This window comes from Podarcis cretensis (assembly GCF_951804945.1).
Source record: "Podarcis cretensis genome assembly, chromosome: 17".
NCBI classification, from domain to species: Eukaryota; Metazoa; Chordata; class Lepidosauria; order Squamata; family Lacertidae; genus Podarcis; species Podarcis cretensis.
In genome coordinates this window covers 3,854,349-3,875,030 of record NC_137187.1, presented here as the reverse complement: position 1 = coordinate 3,875,030, position 20,682 = coordinate 3,854,349, and the positions used below count along the sequence as shown (strand labels likewise).

General features: G+C 46.1%; 1 protein-coding gene and 2 long non-coding RNA genes across 5 annotated transcripts in view; 1 reads left to right on the top strand and 2 right to left on the bottom strand.

Moving 5' to 3' along the window:
• Positions 1–20,682, top strand: part of LOC307206918 — a 249,753-nt gene that overhangs the window by 128,891 nt on the left and 100,180 nt on the right. The gene's annotated exons all lie outside the window — the stretch shown is intronic.
• The window catches only part of LOC307206917, a 58,130-nt gene that overhangs the window by 18,809 nt on the left and 18,639 nt on the right, over positions 1–20,682 (bottom strand). The window lies entirely within an intron of this gene.
• Positions 1–20,682, bottom strand: part of PIANP (PILR alpha associated neural protein) — a 37,584-nt gene that overhangs the window by 15,072 nt on the left and 1,830 nt on the right. For all 3 annotated transcript variants that reach the window (XM_079960342.1, XM_079960344.1, XM_079960343.1), the window contains exons 2-3: positions 2,958–3,027; positions 206–771 (exon numbers count right to left, since the gene is read on the bottom strand). In XM_079960342.1, the coding sequence (XP_079816468.1) occupies positions 206–771; positions 2,958–2,974 (583 nt within the window). In that variant the 5' untranslated portion in view covers positions 2,975–3,027. The remainder of the gene's footprint in view (positions 1–205; positions 772–2,957; positions 3,028–20,682) is intronic.

Genomic DNA, 20,682 nt, shown 5'->3' with positions numbered 1-20,682 from the left:
CAGAGATGATGGAAATTGTAGTCCAAAAATAGCTGGAAACCCACTGTATTACAGTTTTGAACACCCTTTTCTTTATTTTCTCACTGCTTTCTCTTTATTGGTCCACTGGAAAAAAAAGAAATCAATAAGCTCTAAATAATAATGGGAAAAGGAAAAAAAAAGTTGGCAACACCAGAAGGAATCGAGAGAAGAAGATGAGTGTTACCTTCTCCCCGTGGCCCGAAAAGGAAGGGCCGTAGGGTGGCTGGGGTTTGGCGCAGGTTGAGCCCTTCGTTGTGTAGCAGGGAGTGGGAGTTGGGTTGCGCTGTTGCCATTCCGCTTGACGAAACGAAGGTGTAACCCAGAGGTGGGAAGCCAGGGTTGGCAGAGTTGGCGTCGCCTCCATCCTCCACGGATATTGTGGGTCCCCAGACGATGGCCCAGGGGTACTGGGAGGAAGACAGGCCATCCTCGAAGCCGGACGGAGTGGCAGGCCGGGTCCCCTGAGCCTGGCGCCTCAGGCGCACTGAGCTGCGCAGCCCAGCCCCCTTGGGAACCACAGACCGATGGCGCTGTGAGGTAGAGTGGGACCCTTTCTCCGGGGCGGGGTTCTTGTCCCAGATGCAAACGGACCGAGGGGAGGAAGGGCTGCGGTGGCTGCAGAGGGGCCGCGCTGCCAGAAGGCCCCGGGTGCGCAGAGACCAGGCGCTGTGGGATGGAAGTGCTGAGGCGAGAAGTAAGAAAGGCCAGAGCTGCAGCAGGTGGAAGCAGGAGACCAGAGGGAGCATCACACTGTGGAAGGGGAGACAGAGAGATGCGCGTCACTAAGCTGGAGACCCCCCGTCTGTGGGGCTCGCTGGCTGTGTTGTCAGGCCCTGGGGTTTTGGTTCCCATGAAGTGTGGCAGGTGGAGATCGCAGTCAGCTTTGAACTTCTGCAAAAGCCCAGCTGAAGCCAGTGATCTGTGCAAGTGTCCAACAGCACTCCTGCCAGTTCCTGTTCATTTAATGGGACTTGCATGGGATAACTAACAGACTGTAACCTATGGTTACCAGATTTTTTTCAATGAATCCGGGGACACTTTTTTTTTTTGAAGCTGAGTAGCAACAGGGAGTCAGTAGTGGGGATGGTGAGGCAAAAGACCCTGGGCCCAAGCACACATGCAAAGGTGCAAAGCTCTTCTTTCGCACCCTGTGAAACATAAATGCACAGTTTTTTAAAAAACTGGGCAATGGCGCGCCGCCTGCCCATGACTCCCGAACCTTCCCTGATCTCCTTCCCCCTTTGTTTGGACAGATATGGGGAGGCTTGGGAGTCACGGATGGGCGGCTGTTGCCCAGGAGGGGCCAGCCTGGTAGTGCAGTTGGCTCTGGCTGGCTTCAGGAGATGCTCCTGAAGTGGAGCAGGAAAAATGGCGGGCGCCATGGCAGCAAGCAGCGCTAACAGGCTGACTCTGGGCTGCTGAGGCTGCTGCAGCCACATTTCCCGGGGACAGATTTGCAAATCTGGGGACATTCCGGGGATGGAATTTGTCCAGGGACAGATTTGCAAATCCGGGCACTGTCCCCGGTAACCGGGGATGTCTGGTAACCCTACTGTAACCCCATGTTAATTTGCTAAGCCTGAAGATGGAGCTTTCTCCTGCAGCCTGTTTTAAGCGCCACCTCCAACGACCTCTTTGTCCAGGAGTGTCTGCAACTGTTTCTGTGTACACACCATAGATTTAAAGGCTTCCCCCAAACAATCTTGAGAACCGTCACACCTCTCAGAGCTGCAATTCCCAGCAGCTGTTACAAACCACAGTTCCCAGGATTCTTTGGGGCAAGCCACACACTTTAAAGGTGTGGTGTGTAAGCAGCACACCCTGCAATTGTGGGGGTTTTTATGCACACTTCATGCATATCCCTCACTCCCATTTTGCAGGGATGCCCAATTTTCTTCATGCCTCTCATTGGGTGCTGGGCCCTGGAGACCTAACAGCCACATTCAGACAATTGTCTATGGCTTCACAAACGATGATTTATGAAGCCATGTGCAGGTGCCATAGCTGCACACTTCCTTCTCACCTGTCACAGCTCCAACCCTAATGCATCAACTAGCTCACTCCCTTCCTATTGCCAGTACAATCCCTTGACTTGTGCCTCCCCAAAGCACCAGCTCTTTCATTCTTTTCTGGGCACCCTGTGCGAGGTTAAAGACTGGCACCTCCAAATCATAGCTGTCACAGATTTGTAAATAAGGGACCAGCAGCCTCGAAAATAAGGGATCAGCAACCAAAATAAGGGATTTTCCAGGCACAGGTAGGTTCAACTTCTGAGCTCCTCCGAGCCAAAGGCAGAAAGCCCAGCCAGCAGCCAAACAAAGCCTCAAGCAGTGGTTCCCACAGCGCAGCAACCCGGCAAAGGGGATGCAGCAAGGGAAACCACCATCACCTCTCCGCTGGGAAGCACTGAGCAAAGGCGAGTCCCCAGGCAACACGGCCAATTTGATTGGCACAAAGAATGCAAGCTCCACCCCCCAGTCGTTCTTAGACTCCTTATTGGGTGAGCAACGCAGCCAAGCAACACAGTTGGAGCCTCCCTCCTCCCTGGCCAGCAGGGAGGGAGGGAGGGAGAGGAGCTGCTTCTTTTGAAACCCGGGAAATTTAAGGGACATCATCAATAAGGGACAGCAGCGGGACATGGCACTGGGATAAGGGAGTTTCCCGCCAAATAAGGGACGCTTGACAGCTAGGCTCCAAATGGATCTTCTCTATTTTGCACCCCCTCAGCTCAGTGCCTTGTGGGGGGGAACTGTCCACACCACTGTAAATCCAGTGCTTTGCCTATTACCATTACTAGGTATGCATCAAGTACGGTTTGTTGCTGGTGGTACACTAGCAATGCTTCCTTCTTCAAAGTACTGCCCTAGACACACACTTAAGTGCCTGGCCACGGTCCTTTTCCATCACGCTTTCTAAAAGAAGAGTTGCAAACTTACCAGGTGCTGGTCTCCATATCTAGAGGCGACTGTTTCTCCACTCAGCGGTAAATCTGCCTCATATTCTTCACTAAAACCAGGAATGGAAAAAAAGGAATGTCAGTTGAATGTTCGCTAAAGTGTTCCTAAATCCCTTCAGCGCAGCTGATGCATGGCTGCCTAGTGACCACCAGCTTTCATTACATTCCATCAAGTCCCTTCAACCCTTATAAACATGCCATGTATTATGAACATAAGCAGAAGACAGACTGACATGGAGAGAAAACATGTCCCTGGCTTATCATTGCACGCGCACATTTCCTGCCCTCCCCCTGCACTCGCGGCAGAACAACATTAAGCATACACGCAAATAAATGTGAGCCTCACAGCCATGAACACACGTGCTGCTGTTCCTCCGAGGGCTGGGGGCGGGGGGGGGGGCATTTGTGCCTCTGATTTCTTATCACTTAAACAAGTTAAGAGAATCTTAATTCCTGCATTTATTTATAGCACAGAGCATGTAATCCATTTAATATAAAGAGCTACTTTAATTGTGCGTGGAGGCAAGGAAAAGAATAGGAATAAAATTAGAATGATAAACACAGGAGATAGCGAAAGGGAATGAATCAGGGAGAAAACGCCAGCCTGCTTAAGGACTGAGAGAGGAAAAATATGTCCATAAAATATTTAGTGTTTACTTTCCGGAGGGCTAAAATGGCTTTCCCTTTTGCCCTTTTAATCACTGCCCGCACTCTCTCCCTCTCCCTTTCTCACACACAATTTTTTGATATAAATTATGGCTGTATAGCTTTTAAAAATGGCAAACTGGGATACGGATATTGTACGTTTGCACTTATATCTGGCCAGTTATACAACCTAGCTTGCTGCTATTTCCCCAAACTCCGCTCTCCCATTGCGGGTGCAGAGTTCAAAAGATGATCCGGCCTGTAAGCCCTGGAGATGGCCCGGGTACAACTCATCTGCAGATACAGAGAAGCTGGGTGCTGTAAGCCTCGCAAGTCATTTCAAGGACTGGAGATAATATCTTTAGGAGAAACATCCCCTCCCAGGGGAGCCCAATGAAACCCAAGGCTCTGTGCTTGACAATGGTGTGGCTGACACAAGTCCTTCAGCAAACAAACTTAGAAGGGAAAATCAATATGCTAATGTTTTGCTGACTTGTTCGCTAGAGCTGTCAGACAGACTTCGAGTTCTAGGGTAAGCAAGGAAGACAGCTAAGAGAGTCCCCCACCCGCATTGTGTGTTTGTGTGCCTACAAAGTCTGGGTGAAAGGAAGAAGGGGAACTGATAAAAAGTGACTAGAACAGATGGCCATATATTCACACGATTACAAGATGCAGAGACTACATGCCTGTCTTGAAAAGTAAAATTCCCTTCTCACTTTGTATCCTGGCGAATCTGATGTGCATTTTTACTACTTGCTAAATAGCTCTTTTATTGCAGCCTTATTACTTTAATCTCTTGAACATGTTCTCATAGAATATGATTCAGTTGTGATTAGACACTTATATTATGTTTAAATTCAGATTCATTTGAAACCCTGCGGAAAGCCGCTGGGGGCAGGGAGGGAGCGAGGAGAAGATGGAAGTGGATTTTCCTGTTTAAAAAGGGGTTGTTGGGGTAATAAGAGCGCTGCTTTGTCTGAGCAGATTCTTTGGGGCCTGGAGAAAGGAGACAAGAGAGCGCGTAGGTAATAATGGCAATGTGGGGGAGTCGGTTAATCATAAAAGCAGAAAGAAGAGTCATAGATTCGTTAACAATTTGATTCCTAGCGCAGGTGATGATCTGGTAGGAGGAGGAATAAAAAGGGGAACATGGATACAACCATTACAATACTACATTTTTGGAGGGGGCAGTGATTTAATTTAAAGCATTGTGATGTATGGAAGTGAAAGCTGGACCATAAAGAAGGCTGATCGCCGAAGAATTGATGCTTTTGAATTCTGGTGCTGGAGGAGACTCTTGAGAGTCCCATGGACTGCAAGAAGATCAAACCTATCCATTCTGAAGCAAATCAGCCCTGAGTGCTCACTGGAAGGACAGATCCTGAAGCTGAGACTCCAATGCTTGGGCCACCTCATGAGAAGAGAAGACTCCCTGGAAAAGACCCTGATGTTGGGAAAGATGGAGGGCACAAGGAGAAGGGGACGACAGAGGACGAGATGGTTGGACAGTGTTCTCGAAGCTACCAGCATGAGTTTGACCAAGCTGTGGGAGGCAGTGGAAGACAGGAGTTTCTGGCGTGCTCTGGTCCAAGGGGTCACAAAGAGGCGGACACAACTAAACGACTAAACAACAACAATATTTTTCCATTAACGCTTTTTGCCATCACAGACTGAGCTGCTTGGAAGGGCTGAGGTCTACCTGCTCCTCAGATCCTTGACCTTCCTGGTTTCTGAAACTGGACTTCGATCTGGACTTCAGAAGTGACTAGCGCCTCTTTGAGAGAGGCTGTGACCCATCCTGCCCTAAGAGAAGGTGGTGGTTCAACCTCTGTTGGGGTGGGGAAGCCAGTTTGGACCTTACTATTTTGGATCCTTTTCAGCTGCAAGTTCTCTAGAAGATGTTGCAGTGAGCAACACAGCCTTGCCTTGCAAGTCACACTAAGCCAAACCACACCTTTGTGTGAACGTGAGAATGTGGACTCCTGGGGAGATCTCTGCCACTTTGCTCCTCTCCAGTCATTATGCTGCTGAGCCACCCACTCTCTGGACTATCCATGAGGCGCAACCAAGGTTTGTTCCTGGTTTTCAACCCATAGTTTGTTTGGGAGAGCTAAACGGCGAGTTTGGGATAGAGTGAATCCGCCGTTGTGCCCTCAGCACACCATGCCTTGACTTAGCATGGTGGATGAATCAGAACAGCCCTCCTCTTCAAAAGAGATGTACAGTATAAAAGCTGCCATTTATGAGTGATGTGTTGTCGCTGCCTGCATCTCCTCCCCCTGCCCATGTAGCTTTATAATGCATTATGAATTTTCCTCCTCTCATTCCCTACCCCATGGAGCAGCAGCCAGTGAAGTGGATCAGCCGTAGCTGGGAAACTTTCAGTTGGAACGGCAACACATCACATGCCTTGCATTATTAAATGTTACAGGGTGAGCAGAGGAGCAGACATAGCAGCTGAAACACCTAGTTCCATCCTAATATATTCCTGCTTTCTATATTCAACTTGTCATAAGCATTAGACATAATGCATGTGATTACAGAAATAATGTATGTGATAAGCATTGCAGAATGAATGACTGTAATGTTATTACTGTGGGGAATTTGTAGTCAAAGTAAACTAGCAGGCATAGGGATAGTTAATGCATGAAGGAGTTAAAGACCACAAAGTTGTAATGCTTGACTCAGTTAGGTCACACTCCCTCATCTCCAGTGCGGGAGGAAATAAATATTCTTTCATCACTCTTCTTCACACCATGTAACTGACCAGGAAGAAAGTGTCTGAGCTTGCCCGCTTTAAACCACCTTTTCGTACTTTGTACCCAAGGGAATTCTACCTGTGTTCTCCTTGCTGCTGCATGGAATAACACATGAATCATACTTTAGGATTTTGTAAGTAAAGCTTTGAAGAGTGTGGTTTGTTCATTGCAAGAGGAGCAGAAATGGGGAAAGCACTGTAAGCAAAGTAAACAGAATATATAAAAGGGTCTAACAGCCTGTTATACCAACACTATACTGCTGCTTGGCCTTGTGACTGTTTTAAACTCTGCTGGGGTCTTTCTCCCACCGGAGAGTGTGTTATGCCCTGCATCTTGAATCCAGGAGTCCAGCTGATTCTTTTATTAATTACCACACGTGGGTCATAGATCTATTTCCCTCTGCAATTATTTGTTTGGTTAATATGGCACCATTAGAGAGTACAAGAGGGCAGGTCCCTATCCCAAGGGGCTTACAACCCAAACATGTGCTTTGAACCCCTGAAATGTGGTACATAAATTACGGTTATTCAAAGCATAAAACGCCCCCTCAGAAGTCATTTGAGGCCCTTTCTCCAAGAATGCAGATTCTGAATCCTCTCTGGGCAGTTATTTTCCATCGCTTGAATTCAGGCAGCCTTTCCCCCATGCTTAGCCGAAAGCTACCTGCCTCTTGCTTAAACTCATTACATCACTGAACAGGGTGAACATTTGCTCCCCAACTTCTTTCTAAAATTCTCTTAAATATTTAAATACCCCTTCTTAATCTTCTTTTCTCCAGGCAAGCCACACCAGGAGCTTTTGGCCCACCCTCATAAGACTTGCCTTCAGATCTTTTTTATCCTCCCCATAGCTCACTTCTGAATTCTTTCTTCTTTCCCCTGCAGCATCTATCTTCATCATGTCCAAAAAACCAACTTCAGGCTCTCATTATATTTAGGACAGGATACATTCTGGAAAGCCTTTTTTCCCTTTTTAAAAGGATTTTATTTTCCACGTTGCACTAATTCTAGTACCATGCGCCAGTGTGAGTTGCTGTACTTGCATGTGCATTGGAGGGGGGAAGGAATGGGAAGGAACACTGTGTGTGTGTGTGAGAGAGAGAGAGAGAGAGAGGAGCCCCAACTGCGGGGGATAGTCCATTACTGCTGTTAAAAAATCATGAGAGATTTGTGCTTCTTCATTGAGAGAGGGGAACACACAACCTTCAGAAAGGGGGGGGGGAGAGCTAAGGGAATGACTCATCTCTCACATGTGCAGAACTGTACCTATGCAAGGGGCAGTGGCGTAGCGTGGGGGTGCAGGGAGGGCCGGCCGCACCGGGCGCAACATCTGGGGGGGCGCGCTTGCCGCCTCCGGAGTCGCCGAAGAGCCTCGGGCGCAGGCTGTAGCAGAGCCCCATGTCTCGCGGAACCGACGAGCTGTGTGCGCGTCCGGGCTGAAGGCGTCTGGCAGGCAGCGGCTCTCAGCGCTCGCCGCAGTCCCCGTGCGTCAGGGCCGCGGAGGGCGCGCCAGGCAGCCCCTCCTCACAGCCCCGCCGCCGCCGCTCCTGCTGCAGCTGCTGGGCCATGTTGCATTTTCCTCGCCTCTCTGCCCTCCTCCTCCTCCGGGCAATCGGCGTCGTTTGGGCGGCAGCGCCAGCGGCAACTCGCCTCAGATCACCTGACATGGACCCGCCGCCGCCGCCGTGGCTACCTTACCGTAAATACCCCAGCCCAGGCAGCAGCAAGAAGAAGCTGGCAGCGGCGGCAGGTTAGGGGTTAGGGGGCACAAATTACTTGCCATGCCCCGGGTTAGGGGGCGCAAATTACTTGCCCTGCCCTGGGTGCTGACAACCCACGCTACGCCGCTGGCAAGGGGGTCCTTGCCCTGCTAGCCTCTGCCACCCCCCTAGTGACACATACAGCTGGGGGTATAAGCAGAGAGCCGTGTGTGCCCTTGTAATGAAGTGCCCTAAATGAATGAGCCCTATATAAAAAGGTGACTTGTGGGTGTGGGGGGTGGCATGTCACAAAATGGAAGATCAGGGCGTTGCTGTTGACATTTTATTTCTGAAAGGATACACAAGCACTTGCCAGTTTAAGTGGCATAGCAAGGGAAGTGCTTGCCGCTACAGGAGTAAAAGCGACATTTAAAATAAAAAAATTAAGAGCCCAGGCACAGGGGAGGGCTAGGGCAGTGTTATTAGCAATCAATGACAACACAGGCACCACCTATAGCATTCACAGAGTCATATGTCACAAAATATTTATGCTGTGTTGAACACTATTGCGATCTTCGAAGCAAATTTGAACAATGTTTCCACCAGCTTCAGAGAATTCTGGGGACTGTAGTTTGTTAAGGGTTATTGGGAATTGTAGCTACGGTGCCCAGAATTATTTAGAGAGGAAAGTGTACAGTGGTACCTCGGGTTACATACGCTTCAGGTTACAGATTCCACTAACCCAGAAATATTACCTCGGGTTAAGAACTTTGCTTCAGGATGAGAACAGAAATTGTGCACTGGCGGTGCAGCAGCAGCAGCGGGAGGCTCCATTAGCTAAAGTGGTACTTCAGGTTAAGAACAGTTTCAGGTTAAGAACGGACCTCCGGAACGAATTAAGTACTTAACCCGAGGTACCACTGTACTTCGAATGTGCTTTAAAGGTGCAGTGTCAAACTGTAATAAACACATCAACTGGGGCAAGAATCATATTGATGTACATGGCACTTTGCAGCTCAAGTGCTTGTGTGTGTGTGTGTGTGTGTGTGTGTGTGTGTGTGTGTGTATACACACACACACACACACACACACACACCCCACACACCACACACCACACACCTTGCCCCAAAGCACTTACAACTAATGGTCCACTTCCAGTCACATATTAGTATTGCCCCACCATCGCCAAATTGGGAAGCTCAGTTGGTAGAACATGAGACTCTTAATGTCTGGGCCACGGGTTCAAGTCCCATGTTGGGCAGAAAGTTCCTGCATTGCAGGGGGTTGAACTAGATGACTCTCGTGGTTCCTTTTCCAACTCTACAATTCTATGATTCCATTACTGTCTGTGTCAAAAGATGCAGCCACCTTCCACACAGGAATCTCCCTCCCTCCCCCCCCCCCCCCCTCTCTCTCTCTCTCTCTCTCTCTCTCTCTCTCTCTCTCTCGTTGTATCAGTAAGTGGGGAGAGAAAAGGTTAGCAAGAAGAGCAAGGCAAACCTAAGAAAAAGACTGGGAGAAGGTGTGCTTACTCACACTTAGACTGGATGTGTTATGTACTGAAGTTCTCACCCTGGGCCAGCAGAGGGATACTGTAGATAGTTATGCAAATAAGGGATCGGAAGTGATGTTCAGTGATTGGATAGTTTTAGAAAATTGTTACAGTTACATTGTACTGGAGCTCTAAATAAGCAGGCTGACTGAACACTTCAGTTGAGTTCTGTCCTGGCCTGTGAATAAACAAGAGCTGTTTGAAGAATCGCTGTGTCGTCTGATATGTTCATCCACAACTTAACAGGATGCATATGCACCTTACATTTAAAGCACATTTAAAACATATCCACCCCCCCAAAAAAAAATCCTGGGAATTATAGCTTGTTAAGTGTGCTGGGAATTGTAGCTCCGTGAGGGATAAACTATATTCCCCAGGATTCTTGGCTGTGTGTGCTTCAAAAATATGGTGTATGTGCAGCTGTTATCTATGTTAAAGGGGGGATGAAGGCTGAGTAGGGAGGGGCGGGGGGGGGCGGTTAGGAAAATGTGAGCTTTGAAATGGAATTTAGAGGAAGGAATAAAACGTATTACCTTATGCTGATTGTGATGAATTACTCTGCATCCACTTTCGATGATTTAATAGTTTCTTCTTCACATATAGTGGAAAATTGAGGGGTGTTCTTTAGAAGAAAACTCACATTTAATTAAAATGTTGCTTTTAAGCTAGATTCACTTTTCTGATACCGTCTAGGGCAGCTGGGACACCTGTTATTAAAGCACAAACCTCGCTCTGCCATTCTGTAATTGATTCTGCCAGAAGCTTCCAGCAAAACCCAAAGTTTTCTTGGCTACTTCCCTCAATTCTACTTCTTCCTCACACATTTGGCTGCTAGGCCTTGAATCGTCGTCTAACAGCAGTTCTTCAAGACCTTATTCTCACGATTCATGTTCGCTGTGGCATCAAATTCTGGCTTGCCTCCTCCACGGATGTTTTGAAACACCTCACAACCTGCCTCAAACACAAAGCTTTCTCAACAATTTCCAGCTATGACTGATTGTTTAATAATCAGATGGTGTACATGAGTTTACACACTACCTGGCTCACATTTTCTTTTTCAACGTCTTTTGCCACCCTGCTAGGTAAACCCAGTATTGTTTGCCACACATTGTCTTCTACCCTAATGACAGAGACTCCCCTCACCTCACAACCTTTCCCAAGCGCAATATACTAGACTGCTGTTCCTTGCGATTGCTGATCCCAATCCTCCTCCGCTGCATGTGTGTTTGGTGCTTCTGTCACAGAGGCTTAGCTCACCAAAAACAGCAGATCATGGAAGTGACCTCAAACGTCATAATAATAATAATAATTTATTATTTATACCCCGCCCTTCTGGCTGGGCCTCCCCAGCCACTCTGGGCGGCTTCCATAGAAACAAAAAATACACTAAAATATCACACGTTAAAAACTTCCCTGAACAGGGCTGCCTTAAGATGTCTTCTGAATGTCAGGTAGTTATTTATCGCTTTGACATCTGATGGGAGGGCGTTCCACAGGGCGGGCGCCACTACCAAGAAGGCCCTCTGCCTGGTTCCCTGTAGCTTTGCTTCTCGCAATGAGGGAACCGCCAGAAGGCCCTCGGCGCTGGACCTCAGCGTCCGGGCAGAATGATGGGGGTGGAGATGCTCCTTCAGGTATACTGGACCGAGGCCGTTTAGGGCTTTAAAGGTCAGCACCAACACTTTGAATTGTGCTCGGAAACGTACTGGGAGCCAATGTAGTCTTTCAAGACCGGTGTTATATGGTCTCGGCAGCCACCCTCAGTCACCAGTCTAGCTGCCGCATACTGGATTAGTTGTAGTTTCCGGGTCACCTTCAAAGGTAGCCCCACGTAGAGTGCATTGCAGTAGTCCAAGCGGGAGATAACCAGAGCATGCACCACTCTGGCGAGACAGTCCGCAGGCAGATAAGGTCTCAGCCTACGTACCAGATGGAGCTGGTAAACAGCTGCCCTGGGCACATCTAGCCCAACCCATCTATCCATGGCTACAGCATTCTTTTTTGCAAGGCCACCACTTCCCAAGCAAGTGGCTGCATTGCTTCAGGCTTCAGGTGGGAGATCACTCTTTCGCAACAGGTAAATCAGGTGGTCATTTAAAGGTAAAGGTAAAAGGACCCCTGACCATTAGGTCCAGTCGTGACCGACTCTGGGGTTGCGGCGCTCATCTCGCTTTACAGGCCGAGGGAGCCGGCGTACAGCTTCCGGGTCATGTGGCCAGCATGACTAAGCTGATTCTGGCAAACCAGAGCAGCACACAGAACCGCCGTTTACCTTCCCGCCAGAGTGGTACCTATTTATCTACTTGCACTTTGACGTGCTTTCGAACTGCTAGGTGGGCAGGAGCTGGGACCGAACAACGGGAGCTCACGTATTGTCAAAAAAGTGGGCGTGAACTACCAAAAGAAAGGAGGGGAGAACATTAAGAAAAACACGTGTTTTTTTAAAAAATATACAGGAGCAAATTCAGAAATTGCTGCGATTACAGTAGAAATATAATACATCTCACCAAAGTGGGGAAGGCATCAGGGGACTTGTGTGCCTGCTAAATCTGATGTCCACATACTCATGACTGTTGAGGGGCAACTTCAAGGCTTCTTGCTCTCCATTTTTATGTTTCTTATCTTTAAGCCAAACTTGGACTGGGCAGTTGTCAAATAGAGGACACCTTCAAACAGAGAACTGACTTCTGAGAGCCTTTCAAAACGGAGGAGTGTCCTTTGTAAAGCAGGACACACTGGCACCCTATAGGTAGGCAAGCAGATAGATAGATATATGTTCCCTCTCTCTTTCTTTTCCAAATGAGTGTCAGGTGGTGGAGTGAGCAGAGAGCAGTAACTCTCAGAAGGAAGGAGCACAAACCTCATGGTTAATGCATTGTAGGGACATTTATATGCCATTTCTTGCTAAATATTTAAACACTTCACATACATTATCACGTTGTAACCATTGCAATTCCTGAAGTTTAATTTCAATTGACACCACCCTATGACCCAGTTCACATGCAACGCTAAGCCAAACCATGGCTGTGTGTGAATGAGCAGTTATGCAAGCTCCTGGAGGAAAGATGGTGGCTGCTTTGTTCCTGCTCTGATCTCACCGTTGTCGCAATATTGTGAGCTAAGCCACAGCTTGGCTTAGCATTATGTCTGAAACTGGTGAAACTGATGTTTTATCTCCCCTAGTCTGGGAAACCAAAAGTAGTGAGCCACTGAACAAACCTTGGCTACAGGTTGTGGTCTGCCTGGAGTGAGATAAACCACAGACCTCGGTTTAGATGTAACGCCAAGGCAAACCATGGCTTAGCTCACAGCAGCGCAACACCAGCAGGACTGGAGGAGAAGCAAAGTTATGGTTTGGCTTAGTGTTACGTGTGAAGTGAGCCTATAACTTACTTCAGCTTTTCTTTTCAGTCTACAGCAAACTTGCGCTGCAGCTAGACCTACTGTATATTTCATAGGGCCAGCCCACCCATGAAGCAAGGTGAGACAACTGCCTCAGGCAGCAAGATCCACCAAGGCAGTAAATCCCAGTGTTGATCTTTCTTCCCCCCACTTTTTCCCTGATGATCTTCCCTCACCACTTCTTCCCTGGTGGGAAGAGGGGTGCCACTCTAGGGTCTGTCTCAGGTGCAACCATGTCTTGAGAAAGTCCTGGCATTTCATACCTCTTTTTCTTTTAAAACTCCAAACTATTTATTTAAATGTCAAGCTGGCATGTGCCTCTTCTTCTTTTTCAACTTCCCTTTGGAAGCTTTTAAGGCTGCCATCGCCAATTAACTCTAAGCCATGCTTTTGGTACTACAGTTGAACCTCTCTCTCTTTCACTGGCTCCTTGTGTCTCATTGGCCCTAAATAATTTGAATGCATATAGTACCTGCTGTAGTTTGTCAGTTTTTATGGCTCAGAAGTTCTCCTTTATGTATGTTATTCATCTTTTCTCCACTAATAAGGTGGCCGAATGTCCTACTTTCCTGAGGACTTTTTTCTATTTCCAGTTTAAAGATTAATCGTCATTACAAGGGGAGCAGGGCCTTGAAGTCGCACCTGGGCAGCAGACTAAGGCGGCTCATAGCAGGTCACCTATGCAGTTTTTCCCACTATGGGGAGCTGTAGTGCATCTCTATTTAAATTATAGAAAATTGTTTCTAAATTTACTTCTAGCCATATAAATTAGCAAGCAAGCTCATAGCAGGTCACCTAGTCAAAGTTTTTCCCACCATGGGGAGCTGTAGTGCATCTCTATTTAAATTATAGAAAATTGTTTCTAAATTTACTTCTAGCCATATAAATTAGCACATGCAAATTTTATGCAAATCGGTGCCCTCTTTTTTAGTGATGCATAACTGACCACCCTGCTTGCTAAGCGCATTTCCCTCTACTGACTGAAGGAAATTGGTTTTCCCCTTACTTCAAGATCCTAAGTTCTACACCATTAAATTGGATATAAACTGTACACACATTTTCCCTTCACCCTTTTCTGGTCTTTGCTAAACATGCTCACTTTCTTCATTTTCCATGCATTTTTCTTGCACAACATCTCCCTGATCCTCTTTGTTGCTCTCCTGTGAACTTTGTGTGGTTTGCTGATGTATTTTAAAAGGTAGAGCACCAAACTGGATGTTTCTCCCTACTCAGATCTATGTGTAGTGTTAAAATTCCTACTTATACCATTTAAAAATGTGTTAGTATTTAAGGTGTCACAGGACTCTTTGTTGTTTCCATAAAATGTTGCATCTTTTCATATTTTGCTCACTTTGCAAAATTTATTCTACATCTCCTAATCATTGTGGGGAGGGCAAAGAGGTCTGCGGAGTTAATTGAAATCAAGTTCCAATGACCCTTAGAAATTTCATTCAACCATCTTTATGGGTATCTGATATTTCCTTCATCGTTTCGCGCACACCTGCAGGCTTGTCTTCATAGCCATAAGGAACCTGAGGTCCGTGAAGAATATCACAGTCTCATGCAGAACTGTTAAATGCACACAGCCAGTCTCTAGTAAAGTGGTATTGTCCCCTTTCTAAAAAACAAACAGGTGACCACAATATTGATGAAAATATTGAAGATGGCCTAGGGCAATCGCTGCCACAAGCTTCACTCATTGCTTCATCTTCCCACGTTATCAGTGAGTCAACTGTTCTATACAGGTTATGAGCTATCAGCCAACTGCCTAGATTTATCGAGCTTTATAATATCATGTGAAACGACCTGAAAGGCTTTTTAAAGGTGCTCATTAAATCCGTAGTGAGCTACATGCTTAACACAGGCAGTCATTCCAAAGCCTACCTTAGATACCAACATGTCATAGCTTCCTGTGCCACAGATGCTGCTGCACTAAGAGGTACCAATGTGATGATATAACCACCTCTGACTAGGATTCTTCAGAAGCCGAGAGAAACACTTCACCGAAGCAGGAGACCTAGATTTATGGCTCTTACAGCACAGCAAGAACGAGGCAGAACTGGAGAGTCTTGAAGTGCTTCTAAACTAGCAGTTTTTGGTCTCAACTAGCAACCATGTTCTGCCCACACTATTGGATGTGATCTAGCCCATGCAAAAGTGGCAATACATCTAAGCCATTTTAGCAGCAGCATGTTTATTTTTAAATCAATTTTAAATTTTGCACTCAAGCAGTCTTTCATTTACATGCTACTGCATAAATATTTACTTAAAATATAGACTAAAAAGTATTTTGAGTGCAACTTAAATGATTTATTTATTTTTTAAACCAACTCTCTAAAATGGTGCTGAATGGAAAGCCAACATGCTTATTTTTTTTATAAAAAATGTCTACATTTGTGTGCTAAAATGATTTTTCTTTTAAGCACCATTGATTTTTTTAAAATGTAAGCGGAAAGAATGCTTATGTGCAAATTGAAAGAGTATAAAAAAGTAAAACCGCTGCTAAATGGAACTAACCATGTGCTATACTTTCTTTCTTTGACCTCTAAAAAGAGATGGGAGACTTAGGGTGGTGTTGGAAAACAGCAATTCCATTATGATGTCATATAAAGGTAAAGGGACCCCTGACCATTAGGTCCAGTCGTGACCGACTCTGGGGTTGCGGCGCTCATCTCGCTTTACTGGCCGAGGGAGACGGTGTACAGCTTCCGGGTCATGTGGAAAGCATGACTAAGCCGCTTCTGGTGAACCAGAGCAGCGCACAGAAACGCCGTTTACCTTCCCGCTGGAGTGGTACCTATTTATCTACTTGCACTTTGACGTGCTTTTGAACTGCTAGGTTGGCAGGAGCAGGGACTGAGCAACGGGAGCTCACCCCGTCATGGGGATTCGAACCGCCGACCTTCTGATCGGAAAGACCTAGGCTCTGTGGTTTAACCCACAGCGCCACCCGCGTCCCTATGATGTCATATAGATGCCTCATAAAAAGTGAGTGAACCAAGTGTGGCAATTCCACAGTAAATAGCAATGAACCTGACGCGTCCAGAGCCTCATTGTCTCATTACAACAACACCCTTGTTTGAAGCCTTTAAAATGGGGTGTGGATGTGAAACTGAGACTTACTCCTGTCCTTTCCCTTTCCTTATTAAAGATAAAACAAAACAGTAGTGACAGAATGTCAAGGACACTGTGTGGAAAGCCTAAATGACTGTTTCAAAGCAAACTGAGTAAGATCTGCCAAGGGATAGCGGATGTAGTATTGGATATCAGATAAGAAACTCGCATTTCCCTTTCTAAATCCTCCCATTGAGGCTTTTGAAGTACGGTTGTGAACCAGGCGTGTTTGTTTCAACGCACAATCACTTCTAAACTTATCCTCCCTTTCCATAACTTGCTCCAGCTTCAACCCTTACCAAGCTATTAGTTGACTGAAAATTCAACAATAGCTGGGTTTCGATACTTTGTAATAAAGAATAAAATTGCAATGTTTTATTAACACTTGTGTTTGGTGAAAACAAACAAGTTTTCATGGAAGTAAACCTTTTTTGACAGACCTTTTGCAAGGAAAAAAATTGCACTAATCAATGCTTTCTTACTATGGGGATACGATTTTAATACTTGGTTACAACTTGTATTCTGCTGATCTGGAATGGTTCAGAAATAAAGAAATCTATTTCAACAAAAAACAACACAGAGCTGTCCATCCCACTGCTACATGTGTCTGTCTGTTGGAGTGATTGGACAGTGACTATTATCTTAGAATGAGCCTAACCCATCTCCTCTCTCCCATTTCTCCCTACTCTCCCATCTGACAACAGAGCCACCAGCAGTGCTACAGCAGGAACTCACTTAATGGAGGTAGCAATCAATGGAGGTAGCAAGACCAATGGAGGTAGATTCCTCCAGGAATCTGTCCAATCCTTTGGGTTGTTGTTGTTTTTAAGCCACCTAACATTGTGGCTTCTCCACGTCTTGTGACAATTAATTTCATGAGTTCGTCATGAACTCTTCAAAAAATAACTGTAGGAAATTTAACAGAAGGCTGTGAGAATTGTGTGAGTGTGCACGCACACACGCACACAACTGAGAATCATGTCTTTCAGTCAGATGTTTAATTAATTAACACACTCTTGTTTAATTTTCCTCGCTTCGGTGGAGCAGTGAAATAAGATATGCTTGGTGCCTTTTTCGTTCCTGGATTAACCTTAGCTAGGACCTGAGAAGAGATGCAGACTGCACCTTTTTTACCTTGGTAGCAGAGTAAATGTTTATCATATATATGAGGCCAACAATTGAAAGTTACTTTAGCATCGTGGCTAAAGAGATTGAGATCGTAGTCAGACAGAACCTGGTTTGGATCTCTCCTCTGCCATGACCTCACTCAGTGCCACTCCCTCAGCCTTCCTACATCTGCAATCTCAAGATAATAATATTGACCTACCATACAGGGAGGGACGCGGGTGGCGCTGTGGGTTAAACCACAGAGCCTAGGACTTGCCAGTCAGAAGGTCGGTGGTTCGAATCCCCGCGACAGGGTGAGCTCCCGTTGCTCGGTCCCTGCTCCTGCCAACCTAGCAGTTCAAACGCATGTCAAGTGCAAGTAGATAAATAGGTACCACTCTGGCAGGAAGGTAAACGGCATTTCTGTGCGCTGCTCTGGTTTGCCAGAAGTGGCTTAGTCATGCTGGCCACATGACCCAGAAGCTGTGCGCCAGCTCCCTCGGCCAATAAAGCAAGATGAGCGCCACAACCCCAGAGTCGGCCACGACTGGACCTAATGGTCAGGGGCCCCTTTACCTTTACCTTTACCTTTACCTTTACCATACAGGGGTGTTGTAAAGATAAGGTAATCTGTGCAAAGCAATAAAAAAATTCCATATAAATGCTAAGCATTATTGTTATTTGAAGTATTTCAGGGCTCCCAGAATTTCCAGTTAGTGATCCAAGGCATGCCTGCCTGCTTGCCTGGTTCAACAACATTACAAGGTAGCTGGACTGTCGATTAGAGTCACTTCAAGGCAGCTCCTTGCATCCTCCCCATTTTCCAGAAATATTTCAAGAGGTAACTTGAAGCTTACAAGGGCTTTCATGAGATCATTTAGAAGCAAAAGGTATGCATGCATAAATCAACAGTTTACCTACTTATGCCAGAACACCCACCCTTGCTCAGTGCTTCAGATTAAAATAAGGAGCAATTGAGCAGTAACCCAATTCCTGTCATTTACTCATAGCTTCTAGCTGTTGGGAGATTTTAGAAACACCCCCAGCATTAGTTTGTATTCCCTGACTGTCTTGTCTAATAGCTACTGACATTTTTTTCCCTTCGGGAATTTTTAAATCCTTTTTTTAAAAAGAGTTTTATTTTCTGTTCTCGAAACGTTCTGTGGCAAATTTGATTCATGGATCAAACTGAGTATTTTGTTTAGACTCTTCTGCCTGCGTCTCTTCAGGTTCTCGGCTGTTTTTGCATTATTGAGCCCAGGTAAAATTAACAGCCGCTCCCCATCAACTTACTTCACAGCACTGATGATTTTCTCATGTGCTTCTGTTGCACCGTCTTCCTGTCATCTGGCTCAAGGAGCCTCAAGTCTATTATGGAAGCTGTTTCATCTCACTGATCATTTTAGCTGCCTTCCTCTGCCCCTCTCCTCCCTTGCTCTGCAACATCAGGTTGAGCTGCGGGTGGAGGAAGATCAGCCCCGAACAGAGAAGTGCAAATACACCTTCGATCCACACGGTGACATTAAAATATGTGCTCTCTTTTTATTGGAATAGTTCTAATACGGACCATCCCTCTCCCCCCACCCTCAGCGTGTATTACTTTGCAATTTCCAACACTGAATTTCATCTGCCATTTTATTGCTAAAGTCACCCAGTTGTGTAATGACCTTCCAGAAGACAGCAATCTGCTCTGGACTTTAAAGCTTTGCCAGCTGTAAAATGTTTCCACCTCAGTATCCCTCCCTTCCTTTCTTGAGGTCACTGTTGAATATGTTTAACATCGCTTCTTTGGTGCACAGATGCTTGCTCCCACTTTTCTATTTAGCCTTTCAGTGCGATGCTGACCCTGTCATTGTTCTAGTCCTCAGCACAGCACATCTCTCAACACAGCACAGAAAACGCATTCCGGTGCTTGAGGCAGAAAATCCAAATGGTGCCCCCATGGAGATTTAAAACAACAACAACAACAACAACAACCTAAGTACCTTAAAAAAAAATAGGGCTTATGCCAGAACAATATGCTGAAAAAATATGTTTTGAGTTTCCATATTTTTTTATTAAAAATCCCCAGCAACAACTCATTACTGATTCACAAAAAGATCGTCCCTCTTATTCCAGGACGACTTTGTTTTCTTAAGAGCTTTTGATGAAGGGCTTTGTCAAACGCTTCTGAAAATCCAATTGCACTAAATCAACTGGGTCGCCCTGTTCTACATGCTGCCTGACATCTTCGGAGAATTCGGGTAGATCATTGAGATGTCACTTTCCCTTATTAATCTCACAGTTGTCTGTTGCCTGACATAACAATATTTATCTGAGTCTCGTATGCTTTTGCCTAGGCTCCCAGAATTTCTGTGCATTTTCTGTTTACAGTAAACAGGGTTTTTTTTTCTCCAGCTCGGTCCTGTACATATATATTCAGAAGTAAAACCCTGAGGCCCTCCCATGAGGAAAGGTGTGGCTAGTACCTCAAGGTGGCAGATTTCTGCCACCATGATAGTAATGCAGACTGAAAGATAGATCTGAACCACAGGGCACAATCAGGCAGGAAATTCTCCTGTGCAAGACCCTCTGAATGAATAGGAGCTGCACAAGAGAACTCCATGTGCTCTGGCACACTTGGATTCATTTCAATGGATCGCATGCTGGAGAATGTCTGGACTGATTTTGCCATTAATGTAGCCATTTGGATTTTCTACATCAGCTGCCAAGATGTCTTAAGGAAGACCCTAGTTACTCTAAGCTCAGCCAGAAATATATACAGACAAATTTTCACTGGTCTCTCCTGGCTTTCAGATGCATGCAAGGATGTTCAATAGTCATACAAATATAGCAGTGTGGGCAGAAGGAAAACTGGCCCCAGAGCCTAGTGACGGTGGGTGGGATTCTGCACCATTGTTCTGAATCCCACACTGGCCTAGACTTGAAGATGAATAGACTGCTACTCTTAATCAGTAGGAGTGGGAGTATCAAAAACCAGCTGCTGGTGTGTGTGGCTGAAGATTTGCAGTGATGGATCCTGCTATGTTCTGGAGAAAGGAAAAGGGAATTCAGGGGGGGAAAGACGCCTAACAGGGAGCATGATAGAGGTGAACATGATTATGAATAGTGTGGGAACATTATTTCTTTCTCTCAGTGGCAGTGGATTTAGGACAGACAAAAAAAAAAGTAGCTCTTCACATAACACACAATAAATTAGCTTACAGAATTCATTACCAGAACATGCAGAGACAGCTTCTAGCTTAGAGGCCAAAGAAATACTCAAATACATGGAAGACAGGACTAGCCAAGGCAAGCTAAAGAGACCCTCCATGGCTGGGTACAGTCTACCTCCAGTTGCTAGACGCTGCACAGCTGTATTACATTGTGCCTCACGGTGAGCCTCCCCAGCTACTTTTGGGGACCAAGCTGGGCTCGAGGGACCCTT